Consider the following 20,290-nt stretch of genomic DNA (forward strand, 5'->3'; position numbering starts at 1 on the left):
TAATAAGACTATAAAAATTCATTAAAAATATAAAAAAAATATAAAATTGTAAAAATCATAACAAGTTATTGCAAATATAAAATTTATAAAAGAAATACTACAAAAATTAAGAAAATATATATAAACCATAAAAAAATTATGAAAAAAAAAATAAAACTCTTGTATTTAAAAATAACAAGTTATAAAAATATATTAAGAACTTCTAAGAAAAAATAAAGTTTTGTTTAATTATTTTTCCTTTGGCCGAATTGATCCTCTAGTTAGTTTGGTCAACACCTGAACGACGTCGTTGCTCGATCCTTTATATTCCTCTTCCTCGTTAATAATCTGACTCTATCGACGGTGTCTCCTTGAATTCTTAAACATTGCCTGAAATCTCAGGTAATCTAAATCTTCCTGCAAATTCACTCGTTTTCACCTTTCTAAGCATCCAAATAGGGAGCTACTACCACTAGTCGATCTGGGTTTTCTTTCTTCTTTCTCAATTTAGTTAAAGAATCTAAATATGACAATCATTTGACCTATTTCTTCTCTTTGTTAGGGTTTTATATTTTTGATCATTCAAATTTACGTCCATTTATTTTGAATAGTAATTATTTTCTATTGCAGTTTCTTAAAAAAAATGGAGGAAATATTAGCTTTGTTTCTTTCAATGTTTCTCGTTCTAGCGTTGGTTCCGTTATATATATGGAAACGCCGTCAGGATACTCGACCAACCGTTGAACATGTTGAAGAACGGCAGGTATGTTTGAAGTTATTCTAAAAGTCTTAAATTTGTTTTTAGTTCTGTGTTTTTCTTTATATTGGTTGGTGTGGGTTATAGGCTCCAAGAAGGGAAAATGTAGTACGTGGTGGGGCCGGTGCTCGTAGTAGGATGCGGAGGAGACCAACTGCAGGAGGAGCTAGCTCGTCGTCAGCTGCAACTGCTGAAGGTTTGTGAATTGGATAGAATTCTGAAGTTCGAATTATTGTTGAGAATTTAACAAATTTACTGATTAATGACCATTGGGACTTTCCTGCCATAGTTGTGAATTCCGTGTGTGAAATAAGTATAGGAGAATATATAAATTTGCCAGGATGTTATTGTTTCTGCCAATTAGTGTATTAATTTTCAAATAGTGGTATGTTTTCTCTGACTGATGCTTTATAGGGACTGTTTATAAGTGGACTAAGGACATAGCCAGCAGTGACTTATTTTTTATGATCTGATGAGTTCTTTGTGAGGACTGAGAGTAAGCGTTGGTTCTTTTGTGAATACAAACTGAATTTAAACGCTTTATGTTGTTGAAAAGTCGTTGCGGTCATGTAAACGCTTCTTAGTAAGCCCAGGATCCTTTTCTTCTCTTTGGGAAGGTGCCAAAGGATGCAACTGAATTTAACTCGTAGGACAGTCTAGTCTTCTTATGCTCTTTTCTCTTCTTGGGGTTAGTGGCACTGGTTTTGAGCATTTTGTGTACCGAAATGTGAATGCAGAAACTGCTGATGGAAGTGAGGAAGAAGAGGAAGGAGATGGATATTATGAGGCTAAAGCATCAAAGAAGAAGGAAAAGAAACGGCAAGAAAGGGATGCGCAACGAAGGGTACATCATTATCATCTTATTGTTTACTTATCTATTTTCTGTTTTACTCGGGCTCTTGGCCACTGTTCACTAAGTTCATATGATTTTTGGTCAAGGCTGAAGAGGCTGCTCGTGAGTCAAGGCAGACTAAACAGGATCGATATGCTGAAATGCGGAGGAAAAAGGATGAGGAGCGTGAGGCAGAGGAACGTAGGCTGGTCTGTTGGTTGCTTTCATCTTTGTAGCATGATGCATGCAGAATCCAAACACATGACCCCTTGCGTATATGATTTTCTGGTTCACTACATTTGCTATGGTTTATGCAGGAAGAAGAAGCTCAAGCTCGAAAGGCCAAGGAGGAAGAAGCTGCTGCCTTGGAGTTTGAAAAGTGGAAAGGAGCATTTTCTGTTGATGCTGAAGGAACAACAGAGAACGAATTCCAAGATGGAAGTCAGGATTTGCTTTCTAATTTTGTGGAATACATTAAGGTACGTTTGAGCCCGGTATCTAAGCTAGTTAGCCATCCTAATTTTGTTTTTGATGAATGCTCAAAATTTTTCTTTGGCTGTTCTTCAGTCTTCTAGATCTCTTCCTTCTGGTCTTTTTTCATTGACAAATAAATAAATTATCAAATGTGTATATCTGTTTCATGGAACATAATAAGCATTTTCAAATTACATGAGCTGCATAATGATTGAATGAGCATCAGTCCACTTTATAATTTTATATTTTTGTGTTGCCTTTTGTTTTTTTAACCTATTTGTATATGATCGTGCAGAATCATAAATGTATTCCTTTGGAAGATCTTGCTGGAGAATTCAAATTGAGAACCCAGGTATATGATCTTAATAGCTAAGTAAAACCCTTTCATATGTGTACTTTCAGCCTCTTGATATATTGTAAAACCCATCAACGGAATGTGTGTTGCTGTTTTTTTTTTTTTTAAATCCTATCCCCTTTTGCTTCTATATTTAAAGTACAATGATTGTTTGATGCAGGAATGTATCAATAGGATCACCTCCCTTGAAAGTATGGGTATGTAACTATTATCTATTATCAATTCGGGTACTGATTTTAGGAAATGGATAATCAAAATGCTTGTCATCTACAATGTAATGATTTATGCAACGATCCTTTATTTGGTGTGTGTGCAGGGCGACTTTCAGGTGTCATGGATGATAGAGGGAAGTATATATACATCTCAATGGAGGAGATGAAGGCTGTAGCTGACTATATCAAGCGTCAAGGAAGAGTAAGCATTTCACATTTAGCTAGCAAATCTAATCAGTTCATTGATCTAGAGCCGAAAGTTCAATTTACAGAGGAGATCAGCACAGCAGAGGAAATCACTGTTGCTTGATTCAATTGTACACTCTTCCCTTCTCAAGAATATGTAGGACAAGTTACACTGAGGAAAAAAATATAGCAATTGCATCATGAAAGATGCCAGTTTGAAGGATTTTGTTTATACTTTTTTACATGTTTGTGGCATAAAGTCTAATTGTGTTTCAGTTTAGAAATCTAATTTTCTTGGCCTGTAAGGATGGATGAGTTTTGTGGTGCTGTAATACTACAAGTCATGCAAACTATCATTAGTTGACTGTAAGATAGGTATTAGCATAAACATGAAAATTTCAATGATTTTACTTTAAGATAACTTGAACTGAAATGAACTTATGGCGTTGTATTTCATGAAGATCATGCATTAGAATTTAGAATCAATATGGAAATTGGCATCATTTGAATTTGTGGTCACTTTAATTGAGATGATGAATTATCTGTAAATTTTTTGTTTAATATTTATCTCCTATTGGGTTGAACGGATAACCTTTGGACCATTAGCATGCATGAAGAAGGAAATTAGTATGAGAACTACAATTAATGATCATTATAGTGAACGTAGAGGGTTCTTTCCTTTAGGTAAAGAGACAAACTAGTAAACATGAAGAGATGACGGAGAGACCTTAGAAAACAAGTGCAGAGATAGAGATAGGTGAATGTGATGTAAATGATATATAAATAGCAAGGGATGGTGAAAGCTCTAGCTGTTGCATAGAAAATTTTTTAATTTTTAAAGTTTATCAAAACAACTTGAAGAAAACGTTTAAAACTCCATTTACAGTCTCATTAGAAAGTTATTAAAGAGTGAATGTGTTGCAAATAATACATAGTGGAAGAACATTACATGGAATGGGAGAGAGGGAAGTTATAAACATTACATGGAATGGTAAAGAGTACACCATTTACTGTGCGGACTGCGGATCTAAGTCCAAATGAGGTGCATTTGATCCACTTGAATTGGCTCGAGTCATGAAATATGTACAGAAGTCTATTGATTAATTCGATATGTACCGTTGAATCTGGAGGACCTCAACTATAAATAGAGACTTTCCCATCATTTGGAATCACTCAGTCGTAATCTTTTAAAGTAATAGAATACTTTTAAGAGGATTTACTCAAACACTTAGTATGCATTACTTTTCTGTAGATTTTATGTTCAATCTTGGTTAAATTTGTGAATTCTTTGAAAATTCTCTAAAAAATTATCAAAAATATCTTAATATAAATTATCAAAATATATATTCGTGATTATTAAACAAAAATAAATCTGGAAAGTAATTTACCCATTGGGATGGATTCTAGCATTAAAAGAAAAGGTAAATAACGGGAAAAACTGAAACGAGTCAACTTACTAATAACAAACTTGGAACAAAAATATCTTAATATTAAAACCCAACTTGATTCCGACCAAAGACGACAACCGGTCGTGCCCGAAAAGTCGTCGTTTTAACCTGTTTTTTTTTAACTTTTGTTGTCAGAAATTGTACTCCACTGTAGTGCTCCCTCCTTTATTCTCATTGACCCACACACAGCTCCATCGAGCGCCACGTGTATGTTTACACCATCCCAATCGAGTACATTTTGTCACACGCCCATGAATCTCATTCACCATAACTTGCGTACAACCTCCGAAAATTCCAAAAAGAGTTTTAATTAGTAAATTAATTTCTAAGCCTTTCCTTTCAATTTCCAAAAACCAAAAATTGAACTCCACTCCGACAACACACACAAACGCCTCTCACATTTCTGCTTATTTTTAGGGTTCATTTTTTCTTCTTTTAATAACCTAAATTTCATTTCTCCATCCCAAAAATCCTTGGATCAGGTAACTTTTCCCATAAAGCTCCTTCAGTTTTTTCCTTTAAATGTTTTTGCGGGTTAAAAATCAAATTTTTTTACCGTCCATTTGTTCATCTAAAACTTTTTTGATCCTGGGTTTTTTCTAATATTAATAAAAAATCTTTATATTTGCTTCAAATTAAAAATCTCTTCTGCATGAAGAAAAGCAGCAAAATTATGATTGTTACTTTTACGGGAATCTTGTTGTTCATTCTTGTTTGAAGATTAGATTAGATTGAAAATATTAATCTAAAATTCTGATTCTTTCCTTGTTTGGTTGGTTTGATAATGTGGTGCTTAGAATTAATAATAATGATGTTTTTGGAATGAAGTTGTAGCTAATGTTAGCCTTTGTGGGGGTAAAATTTTGCATTTTCTTATATCATTGAGTAAGTAGAAAAGCAAATAGGAATTGGAACCCTGGGAATTGAATCTTCCTTAGAGAGGGTATATAACACATGTTAGGACAAACCTGCGTTAATGATGATTGTGGTCAAGTTTGAATCTTGTCTTGACTAGATGTTGCTTGTTTTTGGCTTAGCCTATGGTTTTGATTTTTCCATGTTCAGCTACTTATTTTCTCACTTTCACCCTAAAATTTTAACACTTTGGTTTTTAACCTTGAAAGTCTAATCAAATTGCTTTGCTTTTAATGGAAAAGCTTATTGAACCGTTAAAATTTTAATAGTCTTAATGTGACAGGCTGCATGGCGGTCCACATGTGCTTATATTGTTAACATGGATAATTTTTGTATATATTTTTTATTAATTTTGAAATTCTACTTATTAAGTATAGGTGGATTGCCGCGAGAATTGTCAGGTCAATGCCGTTAAAATTTTATTGGTTCAATTACTTTTTTCCGTCTAATAGAAAGTAATTTGACTAAATTTTAAAGCTTGAAGGCCAAAGTGATAGGAAAATATTTAGGGTCACGATAAACATTGTCTTTTTCATTAACTTTTGATCTTCACTTTTCTTTTCTTTTGTAATATATGATATGATGTTGATCTGATGTGGGTATTGCTTTGCTATTTTAGGTCCGAGCTTGTGGTTGTTAGGCCTCTTTGATCAACTAAGTTTCATGTCTGATCTCGACGTCCAAATTCCCACTGCCTTTGGTATACTTGGATCCTAACCTCCTCAATTCAGTTATTTTCATCGTTGTTGACGGATTTAACTTTTCATTCGTAATTGTCTTGATAGATCCCTTTGCCGATGCAAATGCTGAGGACTCAGGTGCTGGTGCAAAGGACTATGTGCACATTCGTGTTCAGCAACGGAACGGTAGGAAAAGCCTGACAACTGTCCAGGGGTTGAAGAAAGAATTCAGCTACAACAAGATACTCAAAGACCTCAAAAAGGAGTTCTGCTGCAATGGCACCGTGGTCCAAGACCCTGAATTAGGCCAGGTGCGTGTAACTATTACCCCTTTTAAGTCTTGTTAATTAGTCCGATGGTCAATTCTTTTACGTTTTCCATTCGTGTTCAGGTTATTCAACTTCAAGGTGACCAGCGTAAGAACGTATCTACCTTCCTTGTTCAGGTAATTGTTATCGCTTTGTGGAATATTTAAATTTCTTAGGTGACCTTAAGCGGAAGTGCACCGATGCAGTTTCTTTGTGTTTCTGAGCAGGCTGGCATTGTGAGGAAGGAAAACATCAAAATCCATGGTTTCTAAGTTGCACATGCTTAAAGTTTTTGGCTAGGTTCACTCGCCTCCTATTGAAGTAGGAAATACTACCTGATTTGGGATATATACATATCCATAGTTGTTACACCTTTATGTTGATTTAATTACAACATATATGCATCTCGTATTTCGTGTACTTTCCGGTTTGCCGGAATCTGTAGTATTGGTTGATTATGAACTCTATGGAAGTTTGTTGCTCTGTGATTTAAAGTTAAAACAAGTATAGTTTTAGTCATTCGAATACCATCTTTTGCATTTGGATTTCATTACACCAGAATAAGCATCAAAGTTGTCACTTCTTATGCTAATTGGGATTTCATGTTTTTCTTCAATTCAATAAAAAGCAACCCATTATTCAGCTTTAATGTGGGACACTTTGGAGCTATTGTAAAGAGGGAGGCAAAATTTCCATCACCCTATGTATTTTGGGGACCTACCTTATTGAGTAATTGTATTGGTCCCAAAGTACAATAATACTTTCTTGATATTTATTTATTTCCATAGGAACCGAGTTAAAGATTCTTTGTCCCAAAAGTTCTTTCATGTAACAGGATTGTATGGTCCTGGAATATGGGTGTCCATAGGAACCGAGTTAAAGATTCTTTGTCCCAAAAGTTCTTAATGATTTCAATTTTTTCCTACAATAATATGCTTCATAATATAATTAGTATAATGACAAACTTTTTCTTTTCTACTTGAAGACTAGTTGGGAATGTGCCCACCTTTGTTGCAAAATGATGTCGTTTTTTCTCTATTTTTCCTTGAAAAAGATCAAATTTCAATTTCACCCAACGGCTGTGCTTTTATGTGCTGGAACACTAAAGAAGTTGTAATGTATCCTCTTTTGTGTTGGTGTACGCTACGCAACAACACCAAACTGTCTACACGTCTTACTTATCTTTTAAATTCAGTTTATCCCATTCACAATAATTGCAGCCTCACTATTTTACATTTATTACGGCCTTTCCTGATTAAAGTTGTTAACACTTAATTGATAAGTGGAATCATAGAAGATATTTGAACAAGATAAAAACTCTTAATTTTCTATCATGGTAAATGTACTCAACAATAGTTGGAAAAAACGGGTTTTGAAAAATTATTTTGGTTGTAATATCTGTTGACACCATTTTTTGGATGAAAAACGGGGTTGACTCGGGTTTTGAAAAATGAAACGGGAGTCGCCACCAATCCTTTTTTATGAGGTGTGATTGGATCACCTCGAAAAGTGGTTGTTTTTAATAAACGGTTTGATTTTATTAAAACAACAAGTTTGGTCCACGAAATTCAAAAAAACGGGTTCGGGAGTCGGTTACGCACGAGGAAGGATTAGCACCCTCGTAACACCCAGAATTGGTACCTAGTTGATTACTTAATGTCTTAGTGTCGAGAAACTGAAAACTTTAAAGAAATTTAAAAATACGGTCCTTGTATTAAAATGTCTTGTATAAAATAGGTTGCTTATATTAAAAAAACTCCTACAATAAAATTTAAAAAAAGGATATTCAATTGTCCGAGTCAGATGAGGAAATCGTAACCCAATACGTTAGGGCACAATTTCTCAACATTCCGAACATTGAACATTGCCTTGGTTGTTTCTAAGAAAATCCTCATCTCGAAAAATCAACGTGTCACATCCAATGCGTTAGGACACGACATATTGAATTCCCGATAATGAGCTTTTATTTTTATTTTCATTTAAAAAAAAGTAACCTCGATTATTTAGATTCATCAAAGGAAATCAGAACCCAATACGTTAGGGCTCGATTCTCTCGAAGATCCCAAATACCGAGTGTTGCTTTTATTTTGAAAATTTTTTGTTCTTAATAAATTCGAGTAAAATGGATGTAAAATAACAATAATGATGCAATGTAAATAAAATGAAACAAATAAACAATAAACAAAAATAATCATACGGGCAAAATAACAAATAATATGAAACTAAAGTAAGAAAATAAACAATAATAAACATAAAAAAAGAACAAAATTAACACAGTACAAAATATATATAAATACGTACATATATGTATAAAACTATGAAAATATGGAAAATATATGCATGTATATAAGAATAAGTAAGCATGTATATATACATAGATTATGAAACATAGATATACATGTATGAAAAAAAATAAGTATTTGTATTAAATAAGTTTAAATATATATATACACGTATATATAAACAATTATAACAATCATAGTATAATAAAACACACATATCTAAAATTTACTTTTATAAATATAAAAAAAACATAACAATAATAACAATAATATTAATAAATATGCTAATAACAATAGTGAAGATAATAATAATAATAATAATAATATTACAAAAATAACAATGTGATATAAAAATATAATAAACAGATAAGTATAAAAATAAAAATACAAAAACAAAACAGATGGACTAAATAGGGATAAAAACAAAGGTACTGGGCAAAATCGAAATAAAAAAAACGAAAGAAAGACTAAATTGCAACACGCGCCAAACATAGAGGGACCAAAACAGTAAATAAACCAAAATCTCAAAATGCAGCGTTTCAGGGCTAAATTGCAAAATTGCAGAAAACTACCCCGAAAGTGCCACAAAATCGAAGGGACTTATTGTGCAAATACCCCATTTACAGAAAACACGCGGATCCTCCCCTGGGTCGGGTCACCGCGCGGGTCAGGGGTGCCTTAAACGACGCCGTTTTGCAAACTTTATTTAAAACAAATTTTTTTTCTGAAAACTTCATTCTTTACTGCCTCTAAAAAAAATAAAAGGGAAAACCCCTCAGCATCCCTTCTCCTTGGTCAAACGGGCCTCCATTGATCCCGCCACGCGCGGTGATCGGAGGCTCAAATCGGTCGTTTCTCTTAACCTCGTTTAAGGGACCGATTAAAGGCCAGGCTTCAGGACCTTGGGGTTGCGGATCGAAGCCCTGAACGTCGCCTTCATGGTTCGATTTTAGTAACCTGAAAAGAACTCTGGTGACGGCGCAAGCGGAGCGATTCAGGTACTCCGTCCCCTTTCTTTTTTCTTTTAAAACGTTCCTTTGTTTGTAGATGTAGAAAAAATAAAAAATAAATGAAAAAAAAGCAATCTAAAGTAAAATAATACAGATAATCACCTTTCAATTTTTCTCTTTTTTTATTTCTTTTTGTTTATTAATATCTGTTTCTTTTTTTGTGTTACAGAAGTTGTTCAAAAAAAACCCCCTCATTACATATTGCTGGCTTTTTATAGCCGATTGTGTCATCATTCTCCATTACTATGATTGTCCCTTCTTTCTTCTTTGCAGGCGGCAGTAGGTGCGGCGCAGCAGTTGGTGGCTTGCGGCGCTGGTCAGAGGCAGGGTGGGTAGCTGGCGGCAGCTAGGGTTTCAGTTTGGCTATTGTCTTTTGGGCCTGTTAGGCTATTTTTAATTTGGGCTTGTTTGGGCTTCGGGTTTGGGTGCAAATTTGGTTTTGTTTAGGGTCTGTTTTTGGGTTGGGGTGTTTATGGGTTATGTTGTATTTGGTTTTAGGTCTATCGGAAATGGGCTGGGGTTTTTAGATTAAGTGGGTTTGGTACTGAAATTTTGGGTAGTGGGCCCGGGCAATATATTGGGCTGTACAATATCTAAAGTAATAAACGCTTAATTAAAATTGTACCTTTTCGATTTGTCTAGAATGAGTGCTTCGACCGAGTAGCCTTCTCTGCCACATCTATCGAGTGTGGGTTCATTTCAAATAAAAAAATTTTCACAAAATTACTGTGGAGCAATTTTGTAATTTCTCTAAACTTTTGAGTCAAATTGTAAATTAGAAAAATATCTCTAGAAATTTTATGAAATAATCTCTTCAGAGAATTTTCTCTACAAGACCAATCGTCGCCAGCCGCTAGTACCGCTATGTCCAATGACAACCCTGTCGATCTGGTGTAGCCATCGGTTGGACTATCAGCTCGGTTTGACTAGTTTTGGGGTCTTAGTCTAGGTTTTGGGCTCCTAGGTTCAATTTACGATCTCAGGTCCAATTTTTAAGTTCAATTACTCATTGGGCCAATTGTTTGACTTGAAAATTAATTTCCAAAAGTATCATATTAATTTTAATTAATTTGATTAATTTAATTTTACTTGATCAAAATTAATTTTCCTAAAAATCACTTAGATTTTCCAAATTAATTTTTCAAGAAAATTCTTTAATCAAATTATCTAGTTGAACAATTTTCACGACCACTTAATTTAATTCCACATCGAATAAATCGACTCAATTAAATGATTTCCAAAGTCATAGAATTTTCTTCTGATTCAAATTGCAATTCGATCGAGCTTTTGTTGGGCTAGCGGAGGGACCAATCGAGCATATACAATTAGGCTCTAGTAATTGCAATTATGTCCATAAGCATCTTTCCAATAATTCACAATTACTTAATCATAGAGTCAATCCATAAGAAGTACCATGATTGAAAACTCCTTATTTTATACTCTTTACGAAAACAATTAATCCAACTGTTTTGTCCAATGGCCTCGTCATGTGTGTGTTTCTCTCAAATGATATCATTGATTCCTTTGAGCTAAATTCTTTCACTCAATACAATCCTATTTTATCTCGTTGTCACCATTGTGTCTTCTTAATGATTAATATGATCACTGTTAACAAATGACTGAGATAAATTGCTTGTTTGAGAATAAGCAACCTGTTGTCACGTTCCATATTTATTAATCCACACAATTCCAATGAGAGGATATCATTAACTCTTTAACTGAGTTATGAATTCCATTGTTGTTAGTAAAGTCATGTCATACACAAGTCATGTACCCAACATACCGGCTATGGGCTTGATTATCGTTTAGCATAAGCCTCCACTTATATCAAAGCATATGAGTTGCATACGCATGGTCAATGGCTAACTTAGAATTTAGGTAAATCACACTATGAACGTCACAAGTGAATTATTTCACAAATGGATTCATAATTAATTCATATTGAGTCCAGTTCAATGTATCATTCTACCAATGAATACACCTACGTCTCTACCCATGGAGTCAATTGCTCCGATAGCTAAGACTAGCCATCTCTCCATTTGGAATTGTAAACGACATAATAATCCTTCTCAGTATTTTAATCAAATGCTCACTTCTATTTTTTTACAGGATTACAGACTTATTTAGATTATCTACTGAAATAAGTTGTCTTTCTCGCAATGTAAATGTTCTTACAATGCCATTTATCTTTAGTTTGAACTTAGACAATCAATGAGTTAATATTTGATTGTCACGATTTTGTTTTGCATGCAAAATATAAAAGATAGAAATACAAAAGGCATAATAGTGAAATGTAAAATTAACTTCATTTATTCATTCATCGTTCAAATAAATAGAAAATAGTTACATGTTTACTTTAATATGGGAACATTTTTCAATAGTACGTGCTCACTTAATTCCCTTTCTATAAAACCACCAAATATATCTTCTATATATATCAAGGCTGACTAATCAATTTTTGCATAAGCTCCATGTAAAGTGTGATAACAAAGTTATCATTCTCTTTTTTTAAATGCATTATCTCCAAGTGCATCTTCAAGTGTCATGTTTAGATTGGGGTTACCAAAACTGTTGATTTTCTTTTTGAGATAAGGTTCTTTTTAATACAAATAAAAATCTTACTTTTTTGTTGCTTATAGAACATATTTAAATTAAAAGGATAATTATTGTTGATGTAATTTAAGTGAAAGGGAGGGAAGATGTAAGGGAAAGGAGAGAGGCGAGATGGAGGGAGGGAGAAAGTTCACATTGTTGAGTGTCAAGAGCCTAGTTGGATTTCTAAATGTCTTCTCATGTCATAGTGATTGGGAGCTATATATACATACTCCTAGGTAGGTTTCCTCTCCTTGATGTTCATAGGATGAGTCATGTGGCCTTGCTGACAGGTATACTAATGTATGTTCCTCGAGCTATGTGCCACATTGTTGAGTCTTTAGAGTCTACACGACAATGAATTTGTGAACCTTACAAATAGTGTATGAGACATGGTGAGGTCTTTGCTCTTGATAAGGCAATGGTCTTTGACGTGATAGACACTTGGCAAGGTCTCCATTCGAGTAAGGCGGAATGGGGTGAGGTATATAACAATTGCCCCTTCCCCCCATGTTGAGGGAAAGGTTATAAAATGACGTTCCTCGAAACTTAGAAAGTTTTCAGTTTCTTTCTGCCTCTCTTTTCTCTTCATTCCTTTCCTTTTGGCAAGTGTTGGCGAAAGAGTTTTTTTCCAATATTGCAGTTATGTTATAGGATTGTTGCGATTAGAGTATATTTTGGTTATGGAGTAAGGGGACAATTGAAAATGCAAGTATATAAGATAAGAAGAAGTGATGTTGCTTGATTTATCCACGACATCATTTTACTTTATTATAGCATATGTATGTGAAACTATGATTTGTGGATGGAATCAACAAATATTATAATAATTCTTAGGAAAGGTCACATTAGAGACTATAAATTGGTAAAGGGATAAGGAAAAATTCATTTGACTTTTATTTGTGTTAAAAGTTTTTTTTTGTTTTAGCAAGTTTTCTTTGTGCTCTAGTACCATTTTTTGGTTTGTGACATCCTTTACTATGGGTGAAGGATTTATTGTAGAATGAGATTTTATTATTTTTGGCAAGTGTTATGTTGTTATTCTTTTGTTTTAGTAGCTTTTTATTTTGATTTCAAATAGGTGATGGGATAAAGTTATTTTATGTTTCACAATTTTAAGAATTTTGGTAGTTTAGAAATCAAGTACTGGTTAATACATTATACATTGCAAAAGTGTGAGTAATACGGTGAGAATAAAAAGATGCTTGGGTCGAGATACTGATGGAGGTGGTAAGAAAAGGAATAATGTGAGAAGTGTGGGAGAAACTTCTGATGAGAGAAACATAGGTAAAAATTTTTGGGTTGTGGTTGTTCTTATGGAAGATGCCTTCGAGTGCCACACAAAACCTAATTTCATAAGGCAAATATTAGCTACAATAGGCTTGGAATTAGTAGTTTTCAAGTTACTAAATTGATTCTCTATACGTACCATAAAATTACAATATTTACTAAAATAAAAAGGGTAAACTATATTAGTAGTTGTTCAACTATTAGTATTTTTTTTTTGGTAATTTCACTATGAAAAGTTATAGAATGATTACCAATCTATTAGGTAGCATCTTTTAAAATTGATATAATTGCAACTTTAATCCTCAACATTTTATAAATTGCGTTAATTTAGTCTTAATTCTAAAAAAAGTTAACTATCAACATTTACACATTGTGTAATTTATTTTTTTTTGTTTTGCAATTTTGATTTTCTTTGTGACATTGAGAGTTAATTTTAAAAGAATAATAAAAGATGAAAATTATTATCTTAGATTTTTTAGTGTTTCTATTTTTTGTGTATTTTATTTTTTAATCAAATTAGATGATAAATTTGTTTTTTTAAATTTTTAGATGGAAGGGTCACAAAAACATAAAACTATAAAAAGGATTAAATTACATAATATATAAATATTGATAGTTAAAATTATTATTATTCTAATTTTGAAAATTATCACAGTTAACCAACTAGTGACAAAAAAAGTTAAACTAAATAATTAAGTGATATTTTATAATAAGATTATAAAAAATATTAATAATTAGGTAATATATTTAAATAAAAAAACACCATTGTGACTGAAAAATCCAAGATACTATAATCAACTAGAAATCCGTAGGATGAGAAGGTGACAAAAAGATTACCAAAAGTTGAGCTTTTGATGACAAAAGATCATCAAAAGGTTCTTCATATTGAAGCCCACTTGAGTATTTGACAATGACATAATAGAGAAAGTGGGATGAGAGAGAGTGCTTAGCCAACAAAATGCCTCAACCCTAATGCACCAAATACACCATCTTTCTTGCCCCACATTTGATTCATATAATCTCACATATATATATAAAATGATTATGACAATTAAATTAATATTTAGTATATAAAAACAAATCCTAACCATTCTAGACCCTTCAAATCCTATCCTCTTCCCACGTGTCCTCTCAGATATTTTCTTCACTTTTCTTGTTCCACTTTTATATATTTGGTCAGTCTCTTCACTTCTTTCTACTATCTCACCTCTCCAGACTTCCGAGGAACACCAAAACCTTCTTTTGTTTTCTTCTTCTAATCAATGGCATCTTCCATAGCTACAACTCTCACTTCCTCTTCAAAGCTTTGCAGGAACACTTCTCTCTTCGAGTCTTCCTTCCATGGGGTTCCAATTAAACCACTTTCTTTTCATTTCAAAACAAAGTCTTCCCCGTGCAACGCATCCATTTCCATGTCTGCAGCATCACCTCCACCCTATGATCTGAATAATTTCAGGTTTGACCCCATCAAGGAGTCCATCGTCTCACGTGAGATGACACGCAGGTACATGATGGACATGATCACCTATGCTGATACCGATGTGGTGGTCGTCGGTGCCGGCTCCGCCGGGCTCTCTTGTGCCTATGAGCTTAGCAAGAACCCCTCCGTACAGATAGCTATTGTCGAGCAGTCTGTTAGCCCCGGAGGTGGTGCCTGGCTCGGTGGGCAGCTTTTCTCTGCCATGGTAAATCTTAAAAAAACAAAAATCATTTTGGGTTCTCTTTTATGAAATTTCTTTTGTTTTAAGGCCTTGAAATTGTCTCAAACTCTATGTTTATTCAGGTAGTGCGGAAACCAGCTCATCGCTTCCTCGACGAACTCGCCATTGAATATGATGAACAAGACGACTATGTTGTGATCAAGCATGCAGCCCTTTTCACATCCACTATCATGAGCAAGCTTCTAGCCCGCCCCAACGTGAAGCTGTTCAACGCTGTGGCGGCGGAGGACTTAATAGTGAAGGAAGGGAGAGTTGGTGGTGTTGTGACAAACTGGGCCCTGGTGTCAATGAACCATGACACACAGTCCTGCATGGACCCTAATGTGATGGAGGCCAAGGTGGTGGTGAGCTCTTGTGGTCATGATGGGCCATTTGGAGCCACCGGGGTGAAGAGGTTGAAAAGCATTGGGATGATTGATAGTGTGCCAGGGATGAAGGCACTGGATATGAATACAGCTGAGGATGCTATAGTGAGGCTGACTAGGGAAATTGTGCCTGGGATGATTGTCACCGGGATGGAAGTTGCTGAGATTGATGGATCCCCAAGAATGGTAATTTTATTCCCACTTGCACAGTCATTTTTATTACTGTTGTTGTTGGACTATTATTAACATATTAACAAATACAGGGGCCAACATTTGGAGCAATGATGATATCAGGGCAAAAGGCAGCCCATCTTGCCCTGAAATCATTAGGATTGCCTAATGCAATTGATGGAACATATGTGGGAAGCATTCACCCGGAGCTGATCTTGGCCGCTGCAGATTCCGCCGAGACCGCTGACGCTTAGTTGCAAGGGTCATAGTTGCTAAACTGCTATGGAGATAGGAGGAATTGGAATAATGTGCAGTCATTGGTAGGATTTGGAATAATCTCCTGTAACTTAGTAGCAAAACCTTAGCATTTTGTAGCTTGTTGTTCTTCTCCTTGCATGCCTTTTAATTGAGTTCTGTTCTCTTTCTTCTTTGTCTTCTATATACTTGCAACTTCCACAGTTAAGCCACCATTGTTGCAATAATACCAATTAGTGCAGAGTTTCACAGAACAACCTTGAAGCTAAACGAAGGAACACAAACAATCATTAATTAACTGCAAAAAACAAGGTTAACCAAGGCAAGAACATTACATGCATACTTGTCAATCAAATCAGACAGTGAAGGAATGTAACAATAGACCCATGTCCAAAGTTGGGTTACTAGCGAGGTTTGGTCAAGTTTGACCTCAAGTATCATTTTATTAAATAGTAATTGTTACATATGGATTGGCCTTACATGTAGGAAACATTTGATTCAAATAAAAAACTTGGGTGTTGCAGTTTGGAACAACATTTGGAGTTAAAATGGTGTTACATACAAAGCAATATCAGTTAGTTGCTTAAGGGTCCATTTCAACATCCACAAATTAAAGAAGAATGTAAACCATTTATGTGCAAGAGAGGATTTTGCTTGCTATAAAACTAAAACATTAACAAATCCGAAACCTTAACCAACAATCTAAAAATAAAACTACAAACATTATTATCCTTTTTACTGGACAAAATTAAACAAATAATTAATATAACTAATTTTCCATGTCCGAAGCAGCCGCAGAAACTAGAGGCAGAGAATATAGCTAAAGGCTTCACGTCCCTCTTCTTCTCCCTTATAACCCTTTCTTCTCTAAACTTCATAGGGTTTCACTCAGACAGAATTCTTTCATCGCCTCTCTTCTCTCTCCCCTCCCCTCGCCGCGCCGTGGCCGCGCGGCTTTCTTCTCTGTGTTTTCCTCCGCCGCTCTCAGCATTGGCCAGCAAAAAAAGAAAAAGGGTTTGAAAGGTAAACAAAAGAAAAGCAGGCATGGAAGTGCCTGGGTTGAAACTCATATGTCTTGCTTTCCTGTTTATCCACACAAGAATCCTGGTGTGTTATGGCGCTCCAGACGATGCTGTCGACGACTATACGGACGAGACACCGGCTAAGCCGCCGCCGCCTGAGATGGACAATTGTAATGGTGTATTCTTGAGCTACGCTTTCACGTCAAGGACTAAAGCATTACCCCTCCTGAAAAACGTTTCAGCTCAGCCGTGGACGTTTAACGCCATGGCCACCGTTGTAAATTCTGGGACGGAGGAGGTAAAAGGATGGAAGATGTATATTGGGTTTCAACATAAAGAGATATTGGTGTCCGCAACCAACGCCGTCCTGGTTGACGGTGACGTGGATTTCCCGGCGGCAGTTGGAAATGGAACAACCTTAGCAGGGTACCCCAAGGCAGACCTCAAGACATCCATTGACACTGCTGGGGATTTTAATCAAATTGCCGTCCAGGTTGAGCTCAAGGGTTCCATGTTTGGATTAGGCGAGAAGGCCACTCCTATGCCTAAGACCATCAGCCTCAGAAACGATGGCTGGAGATGCCCCACGCCTACTAAATATAGTGTGTTTCAAGTTCCAATCCAATGATGATTTTCATGCTTTTAATGAGATGCTATCTAAGGCAAGCTAACATTACTTTTTTGTGTTCTTGTTCTATAGAAACCTACATGCATGCATGTTGCAAAAGGGATCCGAAATTCAAAGTGAATTCCAATAGAAAAAGCAAGTTCGCGGCTAGGCAAAATGGAGACCTCACCTTCACGTACGATGTTGTTAAATCATATGAAGGCAGCTACGAGGCCCAAGTAACGATGGACAACAGCAGCCCCATCGGCAGGCTGGATCGTTGGAACTTGACATGGGAATGGATGAGAGGGGAATTCATTTACTCCATGAAAGGAGCCTACACTCCCAGATTTGATATCTCCGACTGCGTTTATGGCTTAGCTGGTCGTTACCTCACGGGCTTCGATTTCACTAATGTCATGAATTGTGAAAAAAAGCCAACCATTACTGATTTGCCGCTTACTAAAGCAAATGATACCCAGATTGGTAAGATCCCTTATTGTTGTAAAAATGCAAGTCTGTTGCCACCACAAATGGATCCCAGCAGAGCCCGAGCCATTTTTCAATTAAGGGTGTATAAATTGCCCCCTGATACCCCACCCACTATTTTGTACCCACCACAAAGATGGAATATTACCGGCGTCATTAATGCTCGCTACCACTGTGGGCCTCCGATTAGAGTAGATCCCTCTGAGTTCCCTAATCCAAAGGGGTTCGATGCTAAAGTCTATGCCATCGCAAGTTGGCAAGTTGTGTGCAACATGACCAGAGCAGAGAAAAGGAAAACTAGGTGTTGTGTTTCCTTCTCAGCTTACTACAGCGATGGTGCTATTCCATGCAGCACCTGTGCTTGCGGATGCGACAATATCGACACCGATAAATGCAATCCCGACAAGCCTGCGATGCATCTCCCACCCGATGCACTCCTCCTTCCTTCCGAAAACAGGACTGCTAAAACTAAAGCCTTTGCTAAACTCAAGAAGAAAGGGATTCCCAGGAAGTTGCCTTGCCCCGACAACTGTGGGGTCAGCATCAACTGGCATATCAACACCGATCACAAGGCCGGATGGTCGGCTCGGATGACGCTGTTTAATTGGCAAGAAGCTCCATTCGTGGACTGGTTCGTAGCCGTTGAAATGAAAAAAGCATACCCTGATTACGACAATGTGTTTTCCTTTAATGGAACCAAGAAGCTCAAAGGCATCAAGAACACCATTTTCTTCCAAAGCTTGAAGGACTTGAATTACCTGGTGGAAATGAAAAATGGGTCTAAACCGAGTGATCCTAAAGTCCCTGGAAAACAGCAATCGGTTATTTCATTCATCAAGAAAAAGACGCCCAATATAAAAATTCGAAAGGGCGATGGGTTCCCTTCCAAGGTCTACTTCAATGGCGAAGAATGTGCACTTCCTCGTAGTTTCCCGAGTTCAGGGCACCGTTCTCCGCTTTCCATTGCAAGTTTCATCTTGATATCTATTACCACCACTTTCTTGCTCATCACAAACCGTTTCATTTGATCATCATTGCCTTTTCCTTTTTTGTTGGCTCGGAGTATGTCAGCTTTGGTAAAGATTATTGATATGTAAGTATCTGTATTTTTGAATAACTCTCCCCAGCCCCATCAAAATCATTCATCTTTTATGACCGGAAATTTGATTTGACTTCTCGTCTTTGGGGGAGGGGGGAAAAGGAACATGAAAATGCTGATGAACTGGACATTAGAGGGTGGATATATCTAAAGGATGAAGAGAGAGAGCAGCGGGCTAACTTCAAATTCAAGGCTTGTTCTACTAGAGTTATAAGCAACTGTAACAAACTGTGGAAACAAAATTTTATGATAATTATGACAAGGGTTCCAATGTAGTAATACTTTGGAGTAAACTTTTTGGTTTTTGCTTTCTTTTTATGTATGTATTCTACTGCAAAAGAGTCATAGGATTCAGGTTCAGATTTCAATGAATAAAGACAAATTCCTTCTCTTTAGTTTAGTTTCTTTTATATATAAGATTGTTTAAGAAAAGATAATGAACTATGTGTCGCATTTTATTTTATTTTCATCATTTCTGGCTAGCAATGCTTTCCTGTTTAATAATTTCGCCCTATAAATACAAATGATTCAATGATTTTCTCTATTGGTACTTTGTCCCTAAACTCATGTTGTTCCTGCATAACAAAACTATTAGTGAAATGATTAACATGTTATTTGCCTACAACGGTTGTAATACCTTAAATTTTGGTTTCTCAGAAAGGAAAGGTGAAGTAAGTAAATTTAGTAAGGATTAAGTTATAAAAGTTTAAAAGTTGCAGGAATGAAACTGCAAATATACCATTTTAGAAAATTTTAAGAAAATTTCTTTTTCATGAATATGGAAAAAGTACAAAGATTAAAGTATAATTTTCCTATTTTGCATTTGAGGGACCTAAATGCAAATCTTCCATTTTGAAATTGATATTTTTGAGACACAATGATGATGTTAAAACACCTAACCTCGTGAGCTGTAAAGTTTTAAGGAAAATTAATATATGATAATTATGGGTGAAACATGGTGGAATTTAATTGGTTGGTGAAATAAGGATTAAATTGAATGAAAAGAGAGATAAAGTGGGACGGCAGCAACATGGGCAACAAAAATAAGAGGGAAATAAAGGAAATAAATAAAAGAAAGAAAGAAAATTCCATGAACCATAACCTAGTAAAGAAATAGGTAAGCATTTAATTGAATTTAAGCTTATTTATTTTAATTTGAATATTTGAGTATTTAAATTTTAATATGAAATAATTAAATAAGATATGATTAAGATTATTGAATATATTAAATTTAGTAGTAA

General features: G+C 35.4%; 4 protein-coding genes across 6 annotated transcripts; all 4 read left to right on the forward strand.

Annotated features, from left to right (window-relative positions):
* Positions 1-225: 225 nt before the first annotated feature.
* LOC107928614 (DDRGK domain-containing protein 1) lies at positions 226-3,216 on the forward strand. Of its 2 annotated transcripts, none has more exons than XM_016859869.2 (9): positions 226-381; positions 610-742; positions 824-932; positions 1,474-1,580; positions 1,676-1,777; positions 1,886-2,047; positions 2,338-2,394; positions 2,558-2,594; positions 2,714-3,216. In XM_016859869.2, exons 2-9 carry the CDS (start codon positions 623-625, stop codon positions 2,917-2,919), a joined length of 900 nt encoding a protein of 299 aa, XP_016715358.1. In that variant the 5' UTR covers positions 226-381; positions 610-622; the 3' UTR covers positions 2,920-3,216. The 2 variants fall into 2 exon arrangements, with proteins under 2 accessions (XP_016715358.1, XP_040942911.1); XM_041086977.1 differs by having other exon boundaries at positions 229-464.
* A 1,312-nt stretch (positions 3,217-4,528) lies between these two features.
* Positions 4,529-6,665, forward strand: LOC107928619 (protein translation factor SUI1 homolog 2). Its single transcript, XM_016859874.2, has 5 exons — positions 4,529-4,725; positions 5,778-5,858; positions 5,944-6,149; positions 6,230-6,283; positions 6,374-6,665. The coding sequence occupies exons 2-5, from the start codon at positions 5,822-5,824 to the stop codon at positions 6,416-6,418; spliced, it is 342 nt and encodes a 113-aa protein (XP_016715363.1). The 5' UTR covers positions 4,529-4,725; positions 5,778-5,821; the 3' UTR covers positions 6,419-6,665.
* Positions 6,666-14,559: 7,894 nt separating this feature from the next.
* Positions 14,560-16,001, forward strand: LOC107928645 (thiamine thiazole synthase, chloroplastic-like). Its single transcript, NM_001327289.1, has 3 exons — positions 14,560-15,005; positions 15,104-15,592; positions 15,670-16,001. The coding sequence occupies exons 1-3, from the start codon at positions 14,583-14,585 to the stop codon at positions 15,829-15,831; spliced, it is 1,074 nt and encodes a 357-aa protein (NP_001314218.1). The 5' UTR covers positions 14,560-14,582; the 3' UTR covers positions 15,832-16,001.
* Positions 16,002-16,360: 359 nt separating this feature from the next.
* Positions 16,361-19,444, forward strand: LOC107928644 (COBRA-like protein 10). Of its 2 annotated transcripts, XR_001692653.2 has the most exons (3): positions 16,361-17,456; positions 17,555-19,043; positions 19,152-19,444. XR_001692653.2 is itself a non-coding variant. In XM_016859899.2 (2 exons), the coding sequence occupies exons 1-2, from the start codon at positions 16,877-16,879 to the stop codon at positions 18,976-18,978; spliced, it is 2,004 nt and encodes a 667-aa protein (XP_016715388.2). In that variant the 5' UTR covers positions 16,361-16,876; the 3' UTR covers positions 18,979-19,444. The 2 variants fall into 2 exon arrangements, 1 of the variants encoding a protein (XP_016715388.2); XM_016859899.2 differs by having other exon boundaries at positions 17,555-19,444.
* The last annotated feature ends 846 nt before the right edge of the window (positions 19,445-20,290 follow it).

This window comes from Gossypium hirsutum, chromosome D01 (assembly GCF_007990345.1).
Source record: "Gossypium hirsutum isolate 1008001.06 chromosome D01, Gossypium_hirsutum_v2.1, whole genome shotgun sequence".
Lineage (NCBI taxonomy): Eukaryota > Viridiplantae > Streptophyta > Magnoliopsida > Malvales > Malvaceae > Gossypium > Gossypium hirsutum.

Bases quoted from the DNA above. Each gene is read 5' to 3' on its own strand.
- LOC107928614 (XM_016859869.2), top strand. From the start codon at position 623: ATGGAGGAAATATTAGCTTTGTTTCTTTCAATGTTTCTCGTTCTAGCG. The intron at 1,581-1,675 runs GTACATCATTAT...TTTTTGGTCAAG, and splicing joins AAAGGGATGCGCAACGAAGG to GCTGAAGAGGCTGCTCGTGA. The intron at 2,048-2,337 runs GTACGTTTGAGC...ATGATCGTGCAG, and splicing joins ATTTTGTGGAATACATTAAG to AATCATAAATGTATTCCTTT.
- LOC107928619 (XM_016859874.2), top strand. From the start codon at position 5,822: ATGTCTGATCTCGACGTCCAAATTCCCACTGCCTTTG. The intron at 6,150-6,229 runs GTGCGTGTAACT...ATTCGTGTTCAG, and splicing joins AAGACCCTGAATTAGGCCAG to GTTATTCAACTTCAAGGTGA. The intron at 6,284-6,373 runs GTAATTGTTATC...GTTTCTGAGCAG, and splicing joins TATCTACCTTCCTTGTTCAG to GCTGGCATTGTGAGGAAGGA.
- LOC107928645 (NM_001327289.1), top strand. From the start codon at position 14,583: ATGGCATCTTCCATAGCTACAACTCTCACTTCCTCTTCAAAGCTTTGC. The intron at 15,006-15,103 runs GTAAATCTTAAA...ATGTTTATTCAG, and splicing joins GGCAGCTTTTCTCTGCCATG to GTAGTGCGGAAACCAGCTCA. The intron at 15,593-15,669 runs GTAATTTTATTC...TAACAAATACAG, and splicing joins TTGATGGATCCCCAAGAATG to GGGCCAACATTTGGAGCAAT.
- LOC107928644 (XM_016859899.2), top strand. From the start codon at position 16,877: ATGGAAGTGCCTGGGTTGAAACTCATATGTCTTGCTTTCCTGTTTATC. The intron at 17,457-17,554 runs GTGTGTTTCAAG...CTTGTTCTATAG, and splicing joins CCCCACGCCTACTAAATATA to AAACCTACATGCATGCATGT.